Source organism: Notamacropus eugenii, chromosome 4 (genome assembly GCF_028372415.1).
Source record: "Notamacropus eugenii isolate mMacEug1 chromosome 4, mMacEug1.pri_v2, whole genome shotgun sequence".
NCBI classification, from domain to species: Eukaryota; Metazoa; Chordata; class Mammalia; order Diprotodontia; family Macropodidae; genus Notamacropus; species Notamacropus eugenii.
In genome coordinates this window covers 417,049,090-417,066,049 of record NC_092875.1, presented here as the reverse complement: position 1 = coordinate 417,066,049, position 16,960 = coordinate 417,049,090, and the positions used below count along the sequence as shown (strand labels likewise).

Genomic DNA, 16,960 nt, shown 5'->3' with positions numbered 1-16,960 from the left:
AAAGGAGAAGTAGAAGAGGAGGACAAGGAGGAGGAGCATGGAATCAGAAACAGAACAAAATTGTAGAGATGGAAGGGGTCTTCCATATCACCCAGAGGCCAACTGTCTTGTTTTATAGGACTGTAGATTTTGAGTTGGAAAACACCTCAGAGGCCATATAGTTCCACCCCCTTATTTGGAAATTAAGAAAACTGAGCCTCAGAAAAGGCAACTAGGTGGCATGGTAGATAGAGTGCTAAGCCAGGAGTTGGGAAGACATCTTCTAGAGTTCAAATCTGGCCTCAGACACTTACTAGCTCTGTGACCCTGGGCAAGTCACTTAGCCCTGTTTGCCTCAGTTTCTGCATCTGTAAAATGAGCAAGGGAAGGAAATGGCAAAACATTCTAGTATTTTTGTCAAGAAGACCCCAAATAGGGTCATGAAAAGCCAGCCCCAGCTGAAAGCCTTGGAGAGGTCTGAGTGACTCATCCAGGGTCCCATAGCTAGTCAAGTGAACTTTGCAGGGAACTTTCTAAGTGCCAATTCATTTTAGACTCGTCAGCTGCTTTGGGAGGGGGCAGGGTGTTTTTCAGTCATGTCCAACTCATCGTGACCCCATTTGGGGTTTTCTTGACAAAGAAACTGGAGTTGTCCTTTCCATTTCCAGCTCATTTTACAGATGAGGAAACTGAGGCAAACAGGGTTAAGTGACTTGCCCAGTTAAGCAGTATCTAGGTCAGATCATGACTCTACACCCAGCCCTCTATCCATGGTGCCACCCGGCTGCCCTCCATCACCCAGCAGAGCAGATAAAGAAAACTAAGGATTCTTTCACTTGATTTATTTTCATGGTCTTAAACTAGTTAAAACATTTTTAGATATTAAAAAATAATACGAAGCATCATTCATAAAATAAGCCGTTGAAACCTTCCATGACAATGGGAAATAAAGAGGCTCATCCCGCATGCCAGGCACAATACAGCCTGCAGGGCAGCCTGGTAAGTGCCCTGGAGGGGATGGAAGCAGGAGAAAGTGGGAGAAGACAGTGGGCTGCGGAGAGGCCACAGGACCGTGGGCTCACAGCTGGCCCATTCTATGGACAAGGACGCTGAGTCCCAGAGAAGGGCAAAGACCGTCCTCGGGAGGGCACGCCGGCACTGCCCCCGGCTCTCGCCTCTGGAGGACCTCCCGGGAGGGAGTCTGAGCTGTAAGCATCCCGCTCGTAAGAGAGGGCGGGGCAAGGGTGGGGGCGGGGCCTAGGGGCGGGGCCAAGGGAGAGACCAAGGGGCGGGGCCAAGGGAGGGCGGAACCTGTGTTTGGGAGGTCGGGGATCTGGGGGGTCTCAGAGCGAGGACTGACCGGGCACGGGAACCGGAACCTTGGGCGGGCCGAGAGGAGGGCGGACAGGTGAGAGCATCCTCCTACAGGTGCACAGGTAACCGCGGCTGATTGGGGTGGAGGGGGGACCCGGGCAGGAGAAGGGCCCTTCAAAGGACTGAGGAGGTTTACTAAGGAGAAGGGAAAGCCTGCAGGGGCCCCGGCCGAGGCTGCTGCTTCCGCTTGGCGCCGGAGGCCGTCCACTGACGGCATGACGTCTGGTGACGTATGGTGACGTCACGAAAGCCGCCATGTTGGAGGACCCCGCACAGTGGAAATGCTGGCGAGGGAACCTGGGTGCCCCTTCCCCAAACAGCAGTAGTCTTTGTAAAAGTAGTAATGATAGATTTATTTATATAGTATCTTAGGGTTTATGGAGGAATTTGTGTTCTCTCATTTGACCCTCACCACTGCTGCTAATAGTAATAATATTTATTAGCATTTATATAGCGCCTGCTGTGTGCCAGGCCCTTTGCTAAGCATCTTACAGCTCTTATCTCATTGGATCCTCCCTACATCCCTGCTGACAGTAATTGATGGTAATATGAGCATTTATATAGCGCCTGCTGTGTGCCAGGCCCTTTGCTAAGCATCTTACAGCTCTTATCTCATTGGATCCTCCTTACAACCCTGCTGATAGTAATTGATGGTAATATGAGCATTTATATAGCGCCTGCTGTGTGCCAAGCCCTTTGCTAAGCATCTTACAACTCTTATCTCATTGGATCCTCCCTACAACCCTGCTGATAGTCATTGATGGTAATATGAGCATTTATTTAGCGCCTGCTGTGTGCCAGGCCCTTTGCTAAGCATCTTACAGCTCTTATCTCATTGGATCCTCCCTACAACCCTGCTGATAGTCATTGATGGTAATATGAGCATTTATATAGCGCCTGCTGTGTGCCAGGCCCTTTGCTAAGCATCTTACAGCTCTTATCTCATTGGATCCTCCCTACAACCCTGCTGATAGTCATTGATGGTAATATGAGCATTTATATAGCGCCTGCTGTGTGCCAGGCCCTTTGCTAAGCATCTTACAACTCTTATTTCATTGGATCCTTCCTACAACCCTGCTGATGGTAATTGATGGTAATATTAGCATTTATATAGCACCTGCTGTGTGCCAGGCCCTTTGCTAAGCATCTTACAGCTCTTATTTCATTTGGTTCTCACAACAACTCTGCCAAGTAGGTGCTGTGATCATTCCTATTTTATAGATGAGGGAAATGGGCAAACAGAGGCTAAGCGACTTGTCTAGGGTCACATCGCTAGCATGTGTCTGAGGCAGGCTTTGAACTCAGGGCTTCCTGACTCCAGGCCCCTCAGCTCCCCATAACCACCCCCAATACTGCTACTGTCTCGATGTTGCTAGTGAAAAAAACTGTGACAGAGCCACAGAGTCACAGTCACAAAGCTCGTGAGAGTCCAAGGCTAGATTCAAACTCAGGTCTTCCTGATTCCAAGTCACGTCAGTCAGTAAACACTTATTAAGCACCTACTGTGTGCCAGTTGCTGTGCTAAGTACTAGATATACATGGAGAGAGAGAGGCAAGAGACAGTCCCTGCTCTCAAAAAGCTCACAGTCTTATGAGGGAGGAGTCCAGCTCTAGACCTCTGCTGCCTTAAAAATATATTATTATTATTAATGGTCTTTGTTTTTTCCACTGCCCGCTCTGATCACTTTCCACCCCAACATTATTATCCCAACCAGAACACTCTCTTGTATTCTGTGTTCTCTCCTCTGAAACTGCCACCACCCTGGTATAGGTCATGTAGCATAAGGTGTAAGACTGAAGAAGTAGAGGAGGCCAGGTCATGAAAGGCTTTGAATGGAAAGTTAATTTATATTTTATCTCTGAAGCCATAGAAAGTCAGTGGAGTTTATTGAGTACATGTGTGTGCATAGTGGAGGTGGGAGGAATTTGGACATGGCAACTTGGTCACATCTATATTTTAGGAAGCTCACTTTGGCATCTGAGTAGAGGATGGTTTGGAGTGGGAAAAGACTTCGGTTGCAATAGTCCAGGTGTGAGACCATGAGGACCCACATGGGGTGGTGGCAGTGTCAGAGGAGAAGAGGAGGCCTATTCGGGAGATTTCACAGCGGGGGTGAAATTCACAGGCTTTGGTGACAGACTGGATATGAGGGGTAAGAGAGTGAGGAGTCAAGGATGGCACCTAGGCTTTCAAGCCAGGTGATTGAGAGGGGAGTGGTATCCTTGACAGGAGCAGAGAACATAGGAAGAAAGGGGAGGGAGAAGATAATGAATTCAATTTGGGGTATGTTGAGTTTAAATGTCCATAGGACATCTAGTTTAAGTTGTCTAACGGGCATTTAGTCATGCAAAACTGGAGATCACTGGTAAGGTGAGGGCTGGCTGAGTGGATTTGAATGAAAACAAAATGTTTGTAATAAAGTAGGCCCATCAAAGTGGAGTGTAGATAAAGGAGTATGTACCACTCACTAATTTATTTTTTAAGCTGAAGAGAAATGAATGATTTGGGATAAATTTGGGCAAAAAAAGAACATACCATTCTTTAAGTGAAATTGCAAAATTTTTAACACAAAGCTAAATTAGAACATCTTAATTTGTTTTACCATTCATTTACAGGTTTATTTCATCCATTTTGATTAAGAAAACTGTGGAAAGTTAATGCCTTCCACAAGGTAACAAAACACTAGGTAGTGGCACCTGTCAATTTTCCTGTCTTGCTTTGCAGAGAATTTGAAATGCATTTCTCTGGATGTTCTGTCACACATGTTTGAATGAATCATGGAATATTTTCATCCACTGGTGTTTTTCTACATATTTCTTTACAAACTCTTCAAAGTTCTTACGGAATTTTTTATGAAGAAAACTCCTTAGAGTTTTCTTCAGCTTGGTCAAACCAAAGTGGGTGGTCATGCTGGGGGGGTGGAGGAGAGGAAGGGAAGAGGGAACAGGGGGAGTGCATTCATCAGTGCTATGAGGGTTTGAATGACTGGTCAGTTTGAGGTGCTGACTAGTTTTCAGCACTAATTACTGGCAGACACAACTGCCCATTTTCATCAGTGTTAGTGTTAGATTTTTGTTTTAAATGTGATCCTAAATGGTTTGAATGAATTCTCTGCTGGGAAATTGGTTTCTGTTCTGAAGTCTTTCTTATATAGAAGGTTGTCAGAAACGTAAATAAATCTTTGCTAAGTCAATAAATTAGCTTCATCAACTTAGATGTTAAGGAAGTTTTTATTACATATTGTTGGATTTCTTAACATTAGCCTCCTACTGTCTGTCTTCAGTCCTAGGTTTTTATGGATGAAATAGTTTTGAAGATGACAGTCTTATAGGTTGAAGTTTATACCTTTCTCCTTCAGTTCTTTTTATTTTTTTCATTTTTGAAATTCTTGAACTTTTATTTCTTTAAATGTTAGTATTAGTTTTCCTAATTCTGTGAAGTAACTCCTTAGTTTTTTAGAGCACTATATCTTTTAATTAATTTAGATAATACCATGAGACCTTTGTCAAGTTATTTCCTCTTGTTTGTTGTTAATGATGTATTTAAATACTAATCATTTTTGTGGATTTATATTGTACCCTACCACTTGCTGAGGTCGTCAGTCATCTGTGCTGGCTACTTTGTTGATTCTCTAGACACTTTTCTTGGGGGATGGGAGGAAGAGTTGGGGGGGGCACCCAGGCAGCAAGTACTACAGCAACCACCCATTCTTGCTGATCCCTAAGGCTGATCAAGTCAAGTCAACAAGCATTTATTAACTAAGTTCTATGTGCCAGTCACTGTGCTAAGTGCTGGGGATACAAAGAAAAGCAAAAGGCAGCCTCAGTCCTCAAAGAGCTTACAATTGAATGGGAAGGCAACACGCGAACAGCTCTGTGCAAACAGATATGTAGAATACATTGGAGATAATATCAAAGAAAGCACTAGTAACAAGGGAGACTTGGAAAGGCTTCTTCCAGAAGGTGGATTTTAGCTGAGACTTGAAAGCAGCAAAGCAGCAGGGTCCAGGCTTCCCTTCAGTCAGGGGTGAAGGTGGGATCTGGTTGGCATGGTGCCAAATGGAGACTTGGAAGTAACTGCATATGTAGCTGTAACCTCTGGGAGACTGGGCTGATGTGCACAGCACCCCAGTAGGCAGCAGTAATTACCTTGTTGTGATTCTTTTCCTTTCTTATTATCTTTGTTTATATGGCTCGTTTCTTAATGTTTTGAGATGGTGGTAAGGAGCTGCAGTTAGAACATCTCACTGTCTTCTGGCCAAGTCTCCTCGTTAGGCATCTTCAAACAAAGTGTGTTTCCATTTGTCAGACATGTTATAGAGGGGAATCTTGATCAGGTGCTGGTTTAACTAAACCTTCATCTAGTTGGAGGTCCCTTCCAACCAAAACTTCCTTCCTACAAAGATAGAAAAAAAGAATTTATGAAAGGAAATTAAAATTATCTTATTCAAGCATATATAATTCCCATTTCTTTCACATCTTGAACTTTTCTTCCATTCTATGAGCTCATAAAGTAAAAAGAAATCCTGCCTCCCCCATTCCTACATAATCTCATGTAGTTTTATAGCTTTAACCTGTTGGAGATATTGGGAAACCGGGGATATGTTTCCTAGTGTAAGGTTCTCTGAGTTAGGAGCGGAAAGGTGGATAAAAGAGGTAAACTTCCACCAAAGGTGAACAATTTCTCCCTTCCTTCCTCCTTTCCTTCCTGCCGTTTTCCCTTTCTTTCTTGCTTGCTTATTTCATAGGAATTAAAGTTCTTAAAGTCTAGTTCATTAATGGCATTTATGAAATGACTCAAATAAGAAAAAGGACCATTTTAACAAAGAACCAGGAACAAAATCATGGCCAATGTTTGGGGAATGGCTGAACAAATTGTGAAACTGTGGTATCTTGATATAATAGAATGCTACTGCCCAGTAAGAAATATCAAATACTAAAAATTCAGAGAAACTTAGGAAGACAGTAGGAACTGGTTGAGAATTAATTAGGCAGATCCAGCAAAAAAAATTTATATTATGTACACAACAAAGTAAAAGAAAGCAGTACTGAAGGACTTCAGAACTCTTATCAGAGCAATGACCCACCATGATTTCAGAGGACTTCCAATGAAGCACACACACCTCCCTCTTCTCAGTAAAAAGGTGGCAGAATGTAGTTGTTAAATGAGGCACACATTTTCACGTGGTCCATGGCTTGATTCTCTTTTTTCTTTTCTTTTTTTTTTTTGGCTGAACTGTCCATCTTTGTCACCAGGGTTCTTTCTTTTCTTCTTTGTGTGGAGAGGGGTTGGGAGGTGGGACTGCAATGTTTTGTTTTGTTTTAGTTTTTTAAGAGCATCAGTAAAATATTTATTTGAAAAAAGAAAGGTAACATTAAAACATCAAGTTTCTTTTCTTGTATAGTTTTTTTGAACAAGGATGATAATGAAATGTTCCAAATATTTCTTTGTAGTCATTCTCCTATCAACTAAAATATAACTGAGATATTGCTGGCATTCATCTTTCAAGAATAATCCCTCTCGATGAATAATTTCACTCCCTAATTGAGTAAGAAGGATCTTCCATATCAAATAAAAATTAATCTGTTAGTTAAGGCCCTTCTCTGAGTACTCATCTAGGACATGGAAATGACCCTAGATTCTGCAAGACTGTGCTAATGGAGTGCAGGCCATGGTCCTGGAAGTAGACTATGCCTGATTTCTCAGGACCAGTCTAAATACTGAGATTCTTAACACCCATGTGTTTCCCACTTGGACAAACTGTGAAGCCAAGAAAATCATAAATTATCCCCGAGTACCATACAACCCCTTCCACTTCTAGACTAATGGTGGCAGAGGGGTAGAAAAGCAGGTATAGTGTACAAATAAATCCTCTGTAAAAGCTGACCTCACTGCCACTCTCTAAATATGAGGTCTTTGTCCAGGTGACAAGTAGACAGGTTACTGGAGGACAGTTCTGGAGATGCTGCATGGGAGGTTTCACTCAGATCAATCCTGTTATTTACACTATGAATGAAACCAGAAAACAGTAGGAAGTTGAGCTAAATAGCAAGATGACTCACAAATTCTCCTTGGAGAAACAAATAGTTTTTGACAGAGTTCATTTTATTTAGAGCCATTGTGGCTCTAAGGCTGGTAGGCTTGGTCAGTCAATCATTAAACATTTATTAAGTGCCTACTATGGGCCAGGTAGCTGGGTGGCACAACAGTAGAGTGCCAGGCCTAGAGTCAGGAAGGCTTATCTTCATGAGTTCAAATCTGGCATTATATACTTAATAGCTGTGTGACCCTGGGCAAGTCACTTAATCCTGTTTGCCACAGTTTCCTCATCTGTAAACTGAACTGGAGAAGGAAATGGCAAAATACTGTAGTATCTTTGCCAAGAAAATCCCATATGGCATCACAAAGAATCAGACACAACTGAAAACTCTAAACAACAACATGAGCCAGACACAGTTCTAAGTGCTGGGGATACAAAAAAAGACAAAATACAGGCCCTGTCCTCGAAGAGCTTATAGTAAAAAGGAGTGGACAACAAGCAAATACGTACAAACATGTACAGGATAAATAGGAAATCATTTTAAAAGGGAAGAAGTTTCCTGTAAATGACGGGATTTTAGTTGGACTTATGGAAGTCAGAGAGGTCAGTAATCAGAGTAGAGAAGGGAGAGGATTCTGGATATGGGGGACAGCCAGAAAAAATGCCTGGAGCCAAGAGATGGAGTATCTTATTCATGAAAAGCCAGGAGGCCAGTGTCACTTAGAAAGTATGGAAGTTAGGAGGTGGCTACGTTATGAAGAGCATTGAACACTAGTCAAGATTTTGTTTTGTTCCTAGAATTTATAGAGAGTCACAAGATTTTTTTGAGTAGACTGGCATGATCTAGTCAGAGGAAGAACATGATGACCCTGAAGAGGTGCAGACTCTTTTTAGTGGCTGGGGCTTTTGTATAATCATTCTGATTCACTATTTGATAATGGCAAACTAGAGTATAAGCCACCAGCATCTCACATCTGCTTAAATACTATAGTTCTTAGCGCTGGCCTCTGTTCAGAGAAAAGAAAGCCTTGACGTAAAATCCTCTCTGTATTCTCAGCTCAGGAAATAAGAAAAAAGAAAAGGAATGACTAAAAATTTCTCCTAATATCTGATTTTTTTTAATACACTATCCATATTGGCCTCGATACTTTACTGAAGAATTCACTGGGATTCCAGAACAAAGGACTCCATTGCTCTAGACTTCCAGTATCACTAAGGTAGGACAAAAATTAAACTGCTAGACTGTGCTGGATATTCCCAAGTTCTTTGACTCCAACACAAATGAGCAAGTGTTTAAGCTTTGCTTTTCCTGAGAAAGACATTTTCCCCTCATAAATTCCTGTCCTGAATGCAGAAAGCTTAGAAATTTGAGCAGCCCTAACAGAAAACAGTGATGAAGAGATTAATCCTATTCCTGAACCAGCTTGTGAGTCTAATGCTCACAGTGCTTCCAGATCTTCAGACAAAAAGAAAAAGGCCACCAAGATGACAAATGAAGAAATTGTAAAGAAATTAATAACTATGGTCAGCATAGGTGACTCCATATAGAATGTAATATAGATAACCTTCTACCATAGATTGCCTGACCGGCTCATGATGTGGATAGATAGTTGCCTGACCTAGAATCTGACCCAGCCTGTTCCCAAGGTAATTGTGATTTCTGCCTTTGTGGAGAGCAGGAGAGCCATGGGTGAATTTCATTCACTGGTGGTAAACCATTTTTGGCAGTGCCAATGAGACGGTAGGAAGGACTTTCTTTTCTGGTCCTTAGCTTGATTGCAGCACCCACAGATACAATTGCCAGGCTATATTTCCACAGAGGTTGCTTCCCAGGATGATGGCCATGAGATCTGTACTGAAGGCAAGTTGGGTGGTTTGGGGGATGCTGCTGTCTCCAGGTCCTTTGGGCTTATCCGCCTGTTTGGGTGGAAGTGAGTCAGCATTTGGTGGCAGTGCTAAGGGAGAGTGGGCCCCTTCTCCACTCTGATTTCTTATTGTTGGCTGTAGGGACTGGACAGAAAACAGGGCCTGTGGTCTGGAAAACACTGGTATTCTCAAAGGACCCCAAGAGAGAGTTAGGCTACAGCTTGTGCTGGGGGAGTCAAACCACCATTACCTTCCCAAATACCTGGAGAGAGACAGCCAAGGATCTTAAACCTAAGAGCCTTGAAAATTGATGTTCCCATTGGTCCTGCTTCTAACTCAATCACCGTCCTGGGAAGCAACTTCTTTAGAGAAGAGGCCAGCTGTCCCTGTTACCTGTAGACCAACTGCTACCTATAAGGCAAGGAAGCCATAGTAGCTGAAGCAGCGAAGCACCCTGAGGGAGTCTGTTTTTGGTGGTGGTTATAGAGATGCTGAAGGAATTAACGAATCAATAGATAAATAAGTTACTAAGTAAATGAATGAATGAATGGAAAGCAAGGAGCAATAAAACATTAAAATCACAAAGATCTATAGCCATATGAGAACATGCTCTAACTCAATGTTGATCAGACAAATGCAAATTAATACAATTCTGACAGGTAACTGATAATTGTTGGAAGGGATATGGGAAAACTGAGACTTTAATTCACTGTTGGTGGACTTAGGAGCTGATTCAGCCATTCTGTAGAGCAATTTGGAACTATACCCAAAGGTTATAAAACCATGCATTTCCTTTGACCTAGCAATACCACTTCTAGGTCTGTATCCCAAAGAGATCAAAAACAAAAAGGAAAGGGATTTATATGTACAAAAATATTTATAACAGCTCTTTTCTGTGGGTAAAGAATTAGAAGTTGAGGGGTAGCCCATCAATTGGGGAATGGCTGAACAAGTTGTGGTATGATTATGATGGAATACTACTGTCCTATAAGAAATGTTAAGCAAGATACTCTCAAAAAAACCTGGAAAGACTTGCATTGACTGATGCAGAGTGAAATGTACTGTGTACATGTAACAGCAGTATTGTAAGATGATTGACTGTGAATGACTTCGCTATTCTCGGCAATGCATCCATCCAAGACAACTCTGAAGGACTTAGGATGAAAAAGGTTATCTATCCCCAGAGAAAGAACTGTTAGTGTATGAATACAGATTGAAGCATCCTTTTTTTTACTTTATTTTTCTCATGGATTTTTTTGGGGGTCTCTGTTTTTTTTTTTTTTTACAAGATGACTATTATGGATATATTTTGCCTTCTCAATGAGGGGGATGAGGAGGGAGGAAGGGAGAGAATTTGGAACTCAAAGTTTTAAAAACGAATATTAAAAATTGTTTTTACATGTAACTGGGGGAAAAATTCTAAATGAAAGTTAAAAAAGAATCACAAAAAAGAAAAAATTCAGGGGGGACACAAAGTAATTTTGCCACTTGTTAAATGTAACAGTTGTTCAATGCTATGTACAAGCACCTTTTCATATGCAGAAATATTTGTGTTGATTATTAAGTTAATAATAAAAAAAGGAGAAAAGCTTTTAAAATCTAGAGAATAAAAGCAAACCTAACAATGCAGTATAATTGTGAGCTATTATGATCAGGCTTTACCTCTTTTTTCTTCTCCTCCACCCCAAGGGCCTTTTGAGGCTCCTGAGGTAACAACTTATCTGATCAACTGCCATGTTCCAGTAATGTACTAATAGGAGAGTAGGATTTCCTTTCTGTAGTTTTTTTACTCTTTTGCATTAAATATTATTGTATTTTCTAGAAATATGAATGAAACTGGTGAAGCAGCTGTGAAAAAAATAAACATGGTGAATCTTGACAAACTTATAAATGACTTCTCACAAATAGAAAAGGTATGTAGAAGTACCATGCAATAGTATTTGGATTAAAGGATAAAAAGGGAACTATGGAATGGATGGAGAAGGGAATGTGAAAAGGAAAGAGAGAAATGGATGTGATAAACAAAATATAGGAAAGGAATTGATACAAGCCTGAAATGTACTTGAAGTGAGGCCTTGGTCAAGTAAGAAATGCTTCAAGATCAACCTTTCAGCCCTCTTTGCATCTGACTCTTATCCTTTCTTATCTTTCCATTTTTTTATTTCCATGGAAGGCTAGGTGATATAATAGAACACAGACTAAGAGAACAGAGGCATGAGTGCCAGCCCAAGCTCTGGGGCTGCCTAGCTGTGTGACCTAGGGAAAGTCTTTTAATTTCTCCAAGCCTCATTTTTCTCTTTTACTAGTGAACGGTAAAGGAACAAGTAAGACTACATTACCTCTCAAGATCTTTCTAGGTTATAGCCCTGTGGTCCTTTTCATTTGCCACTTTCCTTTTCATTTCGTCTTCCCTTTCCCTTTCTCTTTCCTGATAGTCATACTTTCTTCTCATTCCCTGATCTTCTCTTTTCCTTCTATCATTGTTGTAATTCAAGACTGCCCATTTCTATACAGATTTTTCTAGAAATTTGTGTTTTGCTGAAGACATCATCTTGTATTATCTCAAGTGCCTCAGATAAAAGGGGGCAGCCTAGTCAGCTGTAGAACATACAACCTTTACATACCCCTTTCACTTTTTAGTGTTTAGTATCAAGTCCTCATTTCTGAAAAGCCCAAGAAGCATCTTGCTTAAGGTAAAAGAATTAAGATATAATTTTGATTTTTCATTAAACTAAATACATTTTATTTTCCATAGCGAATGTCAGAAATCAATTTAAAGAACAGCAAATTAGATATTCAGTTGGAAAAGACTAACTCCTTGCTAAAATTGATGCAGTCCAAAGAGAACTCCATTAAGGAAGGTAAGTACTTATTTCCATAAGCAAATTCTTTCTGACAAACATACTCACTAAAATTACTTATTAAATTTCTGAGTGGAGAATGAGAATGACTAGTTGTAGAGGCCAAATGTGAGATAGATCATTTAGTAAAGGAAAACACTGCACTATACAAATGGCTCAGATCTAACTGTGCAGTGAGAGAAGATCAGGGGGTTGTGGTGGGCTATACGCTAAATATGAACAAGTAGCAGGGTACTATAAGATTTATAAATAGAATGGATATATGAAGTAGACTTCCTTTGAAATCACTCATGTCTAGGCTTTTTTGGCAAAGAGCAAATGTAAAATAACACTTCTGATTTTTTGCAAACATACTGGTACTTGTACATCCCTATGAAGGTGGTCCCCTTTATGTTACTCATTTTGCGAAGTTATGGATTGCCTCAATGATGCCACCATTACTCAAAGTATTTTTGGAACTCTTTTTTGAATTGTCATTAGAGACTCCAATACATTTTCTTGACTGTTTTAATGAGTAGTCAGTATTCATACTTTGAAAATGGACCTGATATTTGGAAACAGCTTAAAGTAATGCATGATTAGGTCAATAAAGAAATTTGATGACCAAGCTATTGGGGACAAAAAAAACATGATGTGAGATGCATTAATCTGGTTCTGCATTTCAGGAAACAGAAACAGTCACACCCAACTCCAGTCAAACTACAGGACTTATTAATGGCATAAAAACCACTGATAAGATATTTGGCCAAATAAGCTGCAGCCTTTTAAAATATACCTCTCTAGGACAAGGAGACTCCCAGGTTCCATTGATCTGCCAATCATGAGTATGTCAAATAAGGAGAAACATTGGAATCAATGGATTTCTTTTCGTGTCTGTGGCTTCACTTTCAGACTAGCTATTTTGGTTTACCTATTGGCCCTTCTTTTTCTAAGGGAAATTCTAGCCAGTGTGCATCAAGAACAATTTTCCACTTATTTTGTATCTTTTTAATCCATTACTCCAGGGATTGATCTGCTACTTGCCTTTCTACCACCTAGATTTCTAGCTTTTCATTGGCCACTTCCAAAACAGAATGCAACATACAATACTTTCAATATTTCTAAAAAGATATTTATTGTTAACAATAGGAAACTAACAGGAAGTAAAGCAAACAAAAACCCACATCCTACATAATGCTACTTCCTTTTTTCCCTTAGACTTTATAGAGAAAGACAAAGTCAATAATCAATAGTAGTAAATCTTTATTTAGCACCTAGTATGTGCCAGACACCGTGCTAAGCACTGAGGATACAAATATGAAGAAAAGAAAGACAGTTTCTGGCCTCAAAGAGGTCAGTGTCTAGTAGGGAAACCCCAAGCAAACAAAAATGTCCCAACAAGCTATATTCAAAATAAATAGGAAGTCGTTAAAAGAGATAAGGCCCTAGAATTTAAAGATATTGAGAAGGGCTTCCTTTAGAAGGTGGGATTTTTTGGAACTTAAAGGAAGCCAGCAAATAGAGATGGAGAGGGAGAGCATTCCAAGCATGGGGGACAACCAGAGAAAATGCTGAGCCAAGGCAATAGAGTGTCATGTTCACAGAACTGCCAGGAGGGTGGTGTTCCTGCCCTGAAGAGTACATGGCAGAGAGTAAGGTATAAGAGCACTAGAAAGGTAGAGAGCAACTAGGTTATGAAGGGTTTGGAATACCAAACAGGATTTTATATTTGATCTTAGAAGCACCAAGGAGCCACTGGAATTTACTGAGGGCAGAGTTGGGTGGGGGTTAGAGGGGGTGGGGAAGAATGTGGTTGGACTTGTGCTTTAAGAAAAATGCTTTATGTATTGAGGTCATAGTTTAATAAATGTATTTTTCAGTGTTTGTCAGTGTCTATGTTAAACTCCCAATACTGGTGTATATTGAATTACACACAAAATTATTTTGGAATTTTGCCACATTAGTCAAGTTCATTAGTTACCAGCTCACTTATTTCTGCTCAGTAGTCCCAGGTGAAAAGTTTCCTTTCCATCTATTTTTTTGGGGGGGGAGGGGAGACCAAGGTACTTGTAGAAGTTTCTAATTTGCTGTTGTAAAACTTGAGCTAAAATATTAGGAAAGTAACTATTGGGAATTTCCAAACATTGTGGTAATATAAATAAGATTGGGAAAACTAAACATTGCTTTTTAGTTTTTTATTAGTATGTATTTCATTATATAAAGAAGAATGGAAAAAGAAGATTGTATATGACATTGTGAAACCCCATTACTTAGAAATTGTTTTTTCAAATGTGTATTAAATTCAACATGATAGTTCCAATGCTGCTTCCTTCTGTCCCCTTCTGTTCTTCTCTCTGCTCTATTTTGTGTATTTTAAATGTTTCATTAATACTCTTTTGTTCCTTCTTTTAGTATCACTATTGAAATCTTTCTAACCCCATTCCCAAATTTTCAACCATCCCCCATTTTAAAAAAGTCTCCCTTAAAATAAATAAATAGAGTTAAGCAAAACAAATCTGTGCATTGGCTGGGATGGCAGATCTTCCACTGCATTACATCCCTGCCATGAGGTAGGAAACATGCTTCATTATCAGTCTTACAGAGTTGTAATTGATCAATCAATCAGTGAACAAGTATTTATTAAGTGTGTGCTATGTGCTGGAGAAACAAGGTCAAGCATTAAATTAACTCTGTTAACATGACCTTCTATATCTAGGTCATTTATCTATTTGGAGTTTATTATAGAATATGGAGTGAGACTCTGATCTAACTCAAATTTTTGCCAAACTACTTTCCATTTTACTTAGAAGTTTTTGTCAGATAATAAGATAGAGTCCTTACCCCAAGAGCTGCAGTCCTTGGTTTTATTGAACATTCTGCTATTCTGATTGAATATTTTGGGGTCTTGAGGACTTGCCTAATCTGTTTCACTGATCAACTTTTCTATTTTTAAACCAGTACTAAATAGTTTTGATGATTACTACTTTCAAATATTGTTTAAGATCTGCCAGGTCCTGTTCCTTTCCACTTTTAAAAATTATTGAGCTGCTTGGCATTTTGATCAGATGAATTTTGTCTTTTTTGTCTAGTTATATAAAATAAGTCTTTGGTTATTTGATCAGTATGGCACTGAATATGTCAATAAATTTAAATGGTACTGTCATTTTTATTATATTGCCACAGCCTATCCATGGCAATTGACATCTCTTTAATTATTTAATTATATCTTTATTTTTATAAAGACTTTTGTAGCTATACCTATATAATTCCTATGTGTTTTGGTAATTAAATTCCCAGATATTTTATACATTCTGTAGTTATTTTAAAAAGAATTCCTTTTTTAAAATCTTTCCCTCCTAGGTTTTGTATGTATGTATGGCAACGTACAAAAAGGTTGATGATTTATTTTATACATAAATGTTTGTTGAATTCTCAGATCTATTTATCCAGCCTTAACCTCTCTCCTAACCTCCAGGCTCACATCTTCTAATGCCTGTTGACATCTTAAACTAGATGTCTTGTAGATATATCAAAAAAAATCTCAAAATTAATAACAACAGCAACAATAGCTATTTTTATAATGCTTAGGATGTGCCAGGCACCATGCTGACACCTTACAATTGTCATCTCACTTGATCCTCACAGGAGGCCTGGAAAGTAAATGCTGTTTTTATCATCATTCTGCAGATAAGGAAACTGAGGCAGACAGGTTTAAATGATTTGCCCAGGCTCACCCAGCTAGTGTCTAAGGCCAGATTTGAACTCAGGTCTTCTTGACTCTGGCCCAGTACTCTGTCTGCTGTACTGCCTAATTCCCCTAAAATGAACTCATCCTCTTCTCCCCAAACCTTCCCTTCTTCCTTACTTCTTTATTATTGTTGTAGGTAGCATCATACACCTATTTACCAGGCTTCCAACATAGGTGTCACCCTTGATTCCTCACTCACAATCACTCCCCATATCCAATCATTTCTACCTTGGGGACATCCATAACATCTGGCCCCTTCTTTCCTCTGACGTTGCCCCCTCACTCTTGCACTGTTTGGGTGACCTGCTGATGGGTCTTCTTGCTTCGCTTCTTTTGCCACTCCAGTTCTTTTTCTTGTATTATTGCTATAGCTAGGATTTTTAGAACTCTATGAAATAATAGTGGTAACAGAAGGAATCTTTAATTCACTCCTGAGCTTATTAGAAAGACCTCTATCTTTTCTCTATGACAAAAAAATACTAACTTTTGTTATTAAATAGATGTTATTTTGATATTAAGGGTCCTTTTGTTGCTATACTTTATAAAAATATTTTTACATAAAAGAATGTTTTCTCAAAAAAATTTTAGCATTTGTTTACACAATTTTGATTTTTCTTGTTTTTGTTATTAATAATATGATCTTTTGTGTTTATAGTATTCCTAATTTTGAATTAACCCTGAATTCCTAGTATGATTTCAGCTTGATCATAGTATATCATATTTTACTATGTTGTTGTATCCTCTTTGCTAATATTTTATTCAACATTTTGTATCAGTATTCATTGCAGGCGTTGGTTTATAGTTTTCTTTGCTTTCTCTTTATCCTATGCTTTATCTCTCATTGGTTTAAGTATCAGGAAAAAGATTGGGCTTTTTTTTGCCATAATTTTCAGGAAGTCTAGTGATTCTTAAATTGTCTCCCCTTGATGTGCTTTCCAGGTCAGTCGTTTTTAATCATAGATGCCTTACATTTTCTTCAATTTCCCAATCTTTTGATTTTATTCTAATATTTCTTATTATTTCATGGAGACATTGAGTTTTGAATTTCCACCAAAATTATTTCAATTCTAAATTTTTATCACTTGCTTTATTTCTTTTCATCATCATGCTTG

General features: G+C 39.3%; 1 protein-coding gene across 4 annotated transcripts in view; it reads left to right on the top strand.

Moving 5' to 3' along the window:
* Positions 1 to 1,291: 1,291 nt before the first annotated feature.
* The window catches only part of CCDC152 (coiled-coil domain containing 152), a 62,922-nt gene continuing 47,253 nt past the window's right edge, over positions 1,292 to 16,960 (top strand). Inside the window, exons 1-4 of one of the 4 annotated variants that reach the window (XM_072605722.1) lie at positions 1,299 to 1,387; positions 8,553 to 8,611; positions 11,083 to 11,173; positions 12,016 to 12,121. In XM_072605722.1, the coding sequence (XP_072461823.1) occupies positions 11,087 to 11,173; positions 12,016 to 12,121 (193 nt within the window). In that variant the 5' untranslated portion in view covers positions 1,299 to 1,387; positions 8,553 to 8,611; positions 11,083 to 11,086. Of the gene's footprint in view, positions 1,416 to 3,968; positions 4,026 to 8,552; positions 8,612 to 11,082; positions 11,174 to 12,015; positions 12,122 to 16,960 lie in introns of those variants that run through there. The other 3 variants (XM_072605720.1, XM_072605723.1, XM_072605719.1) reach the window with 3 other exon arrangements.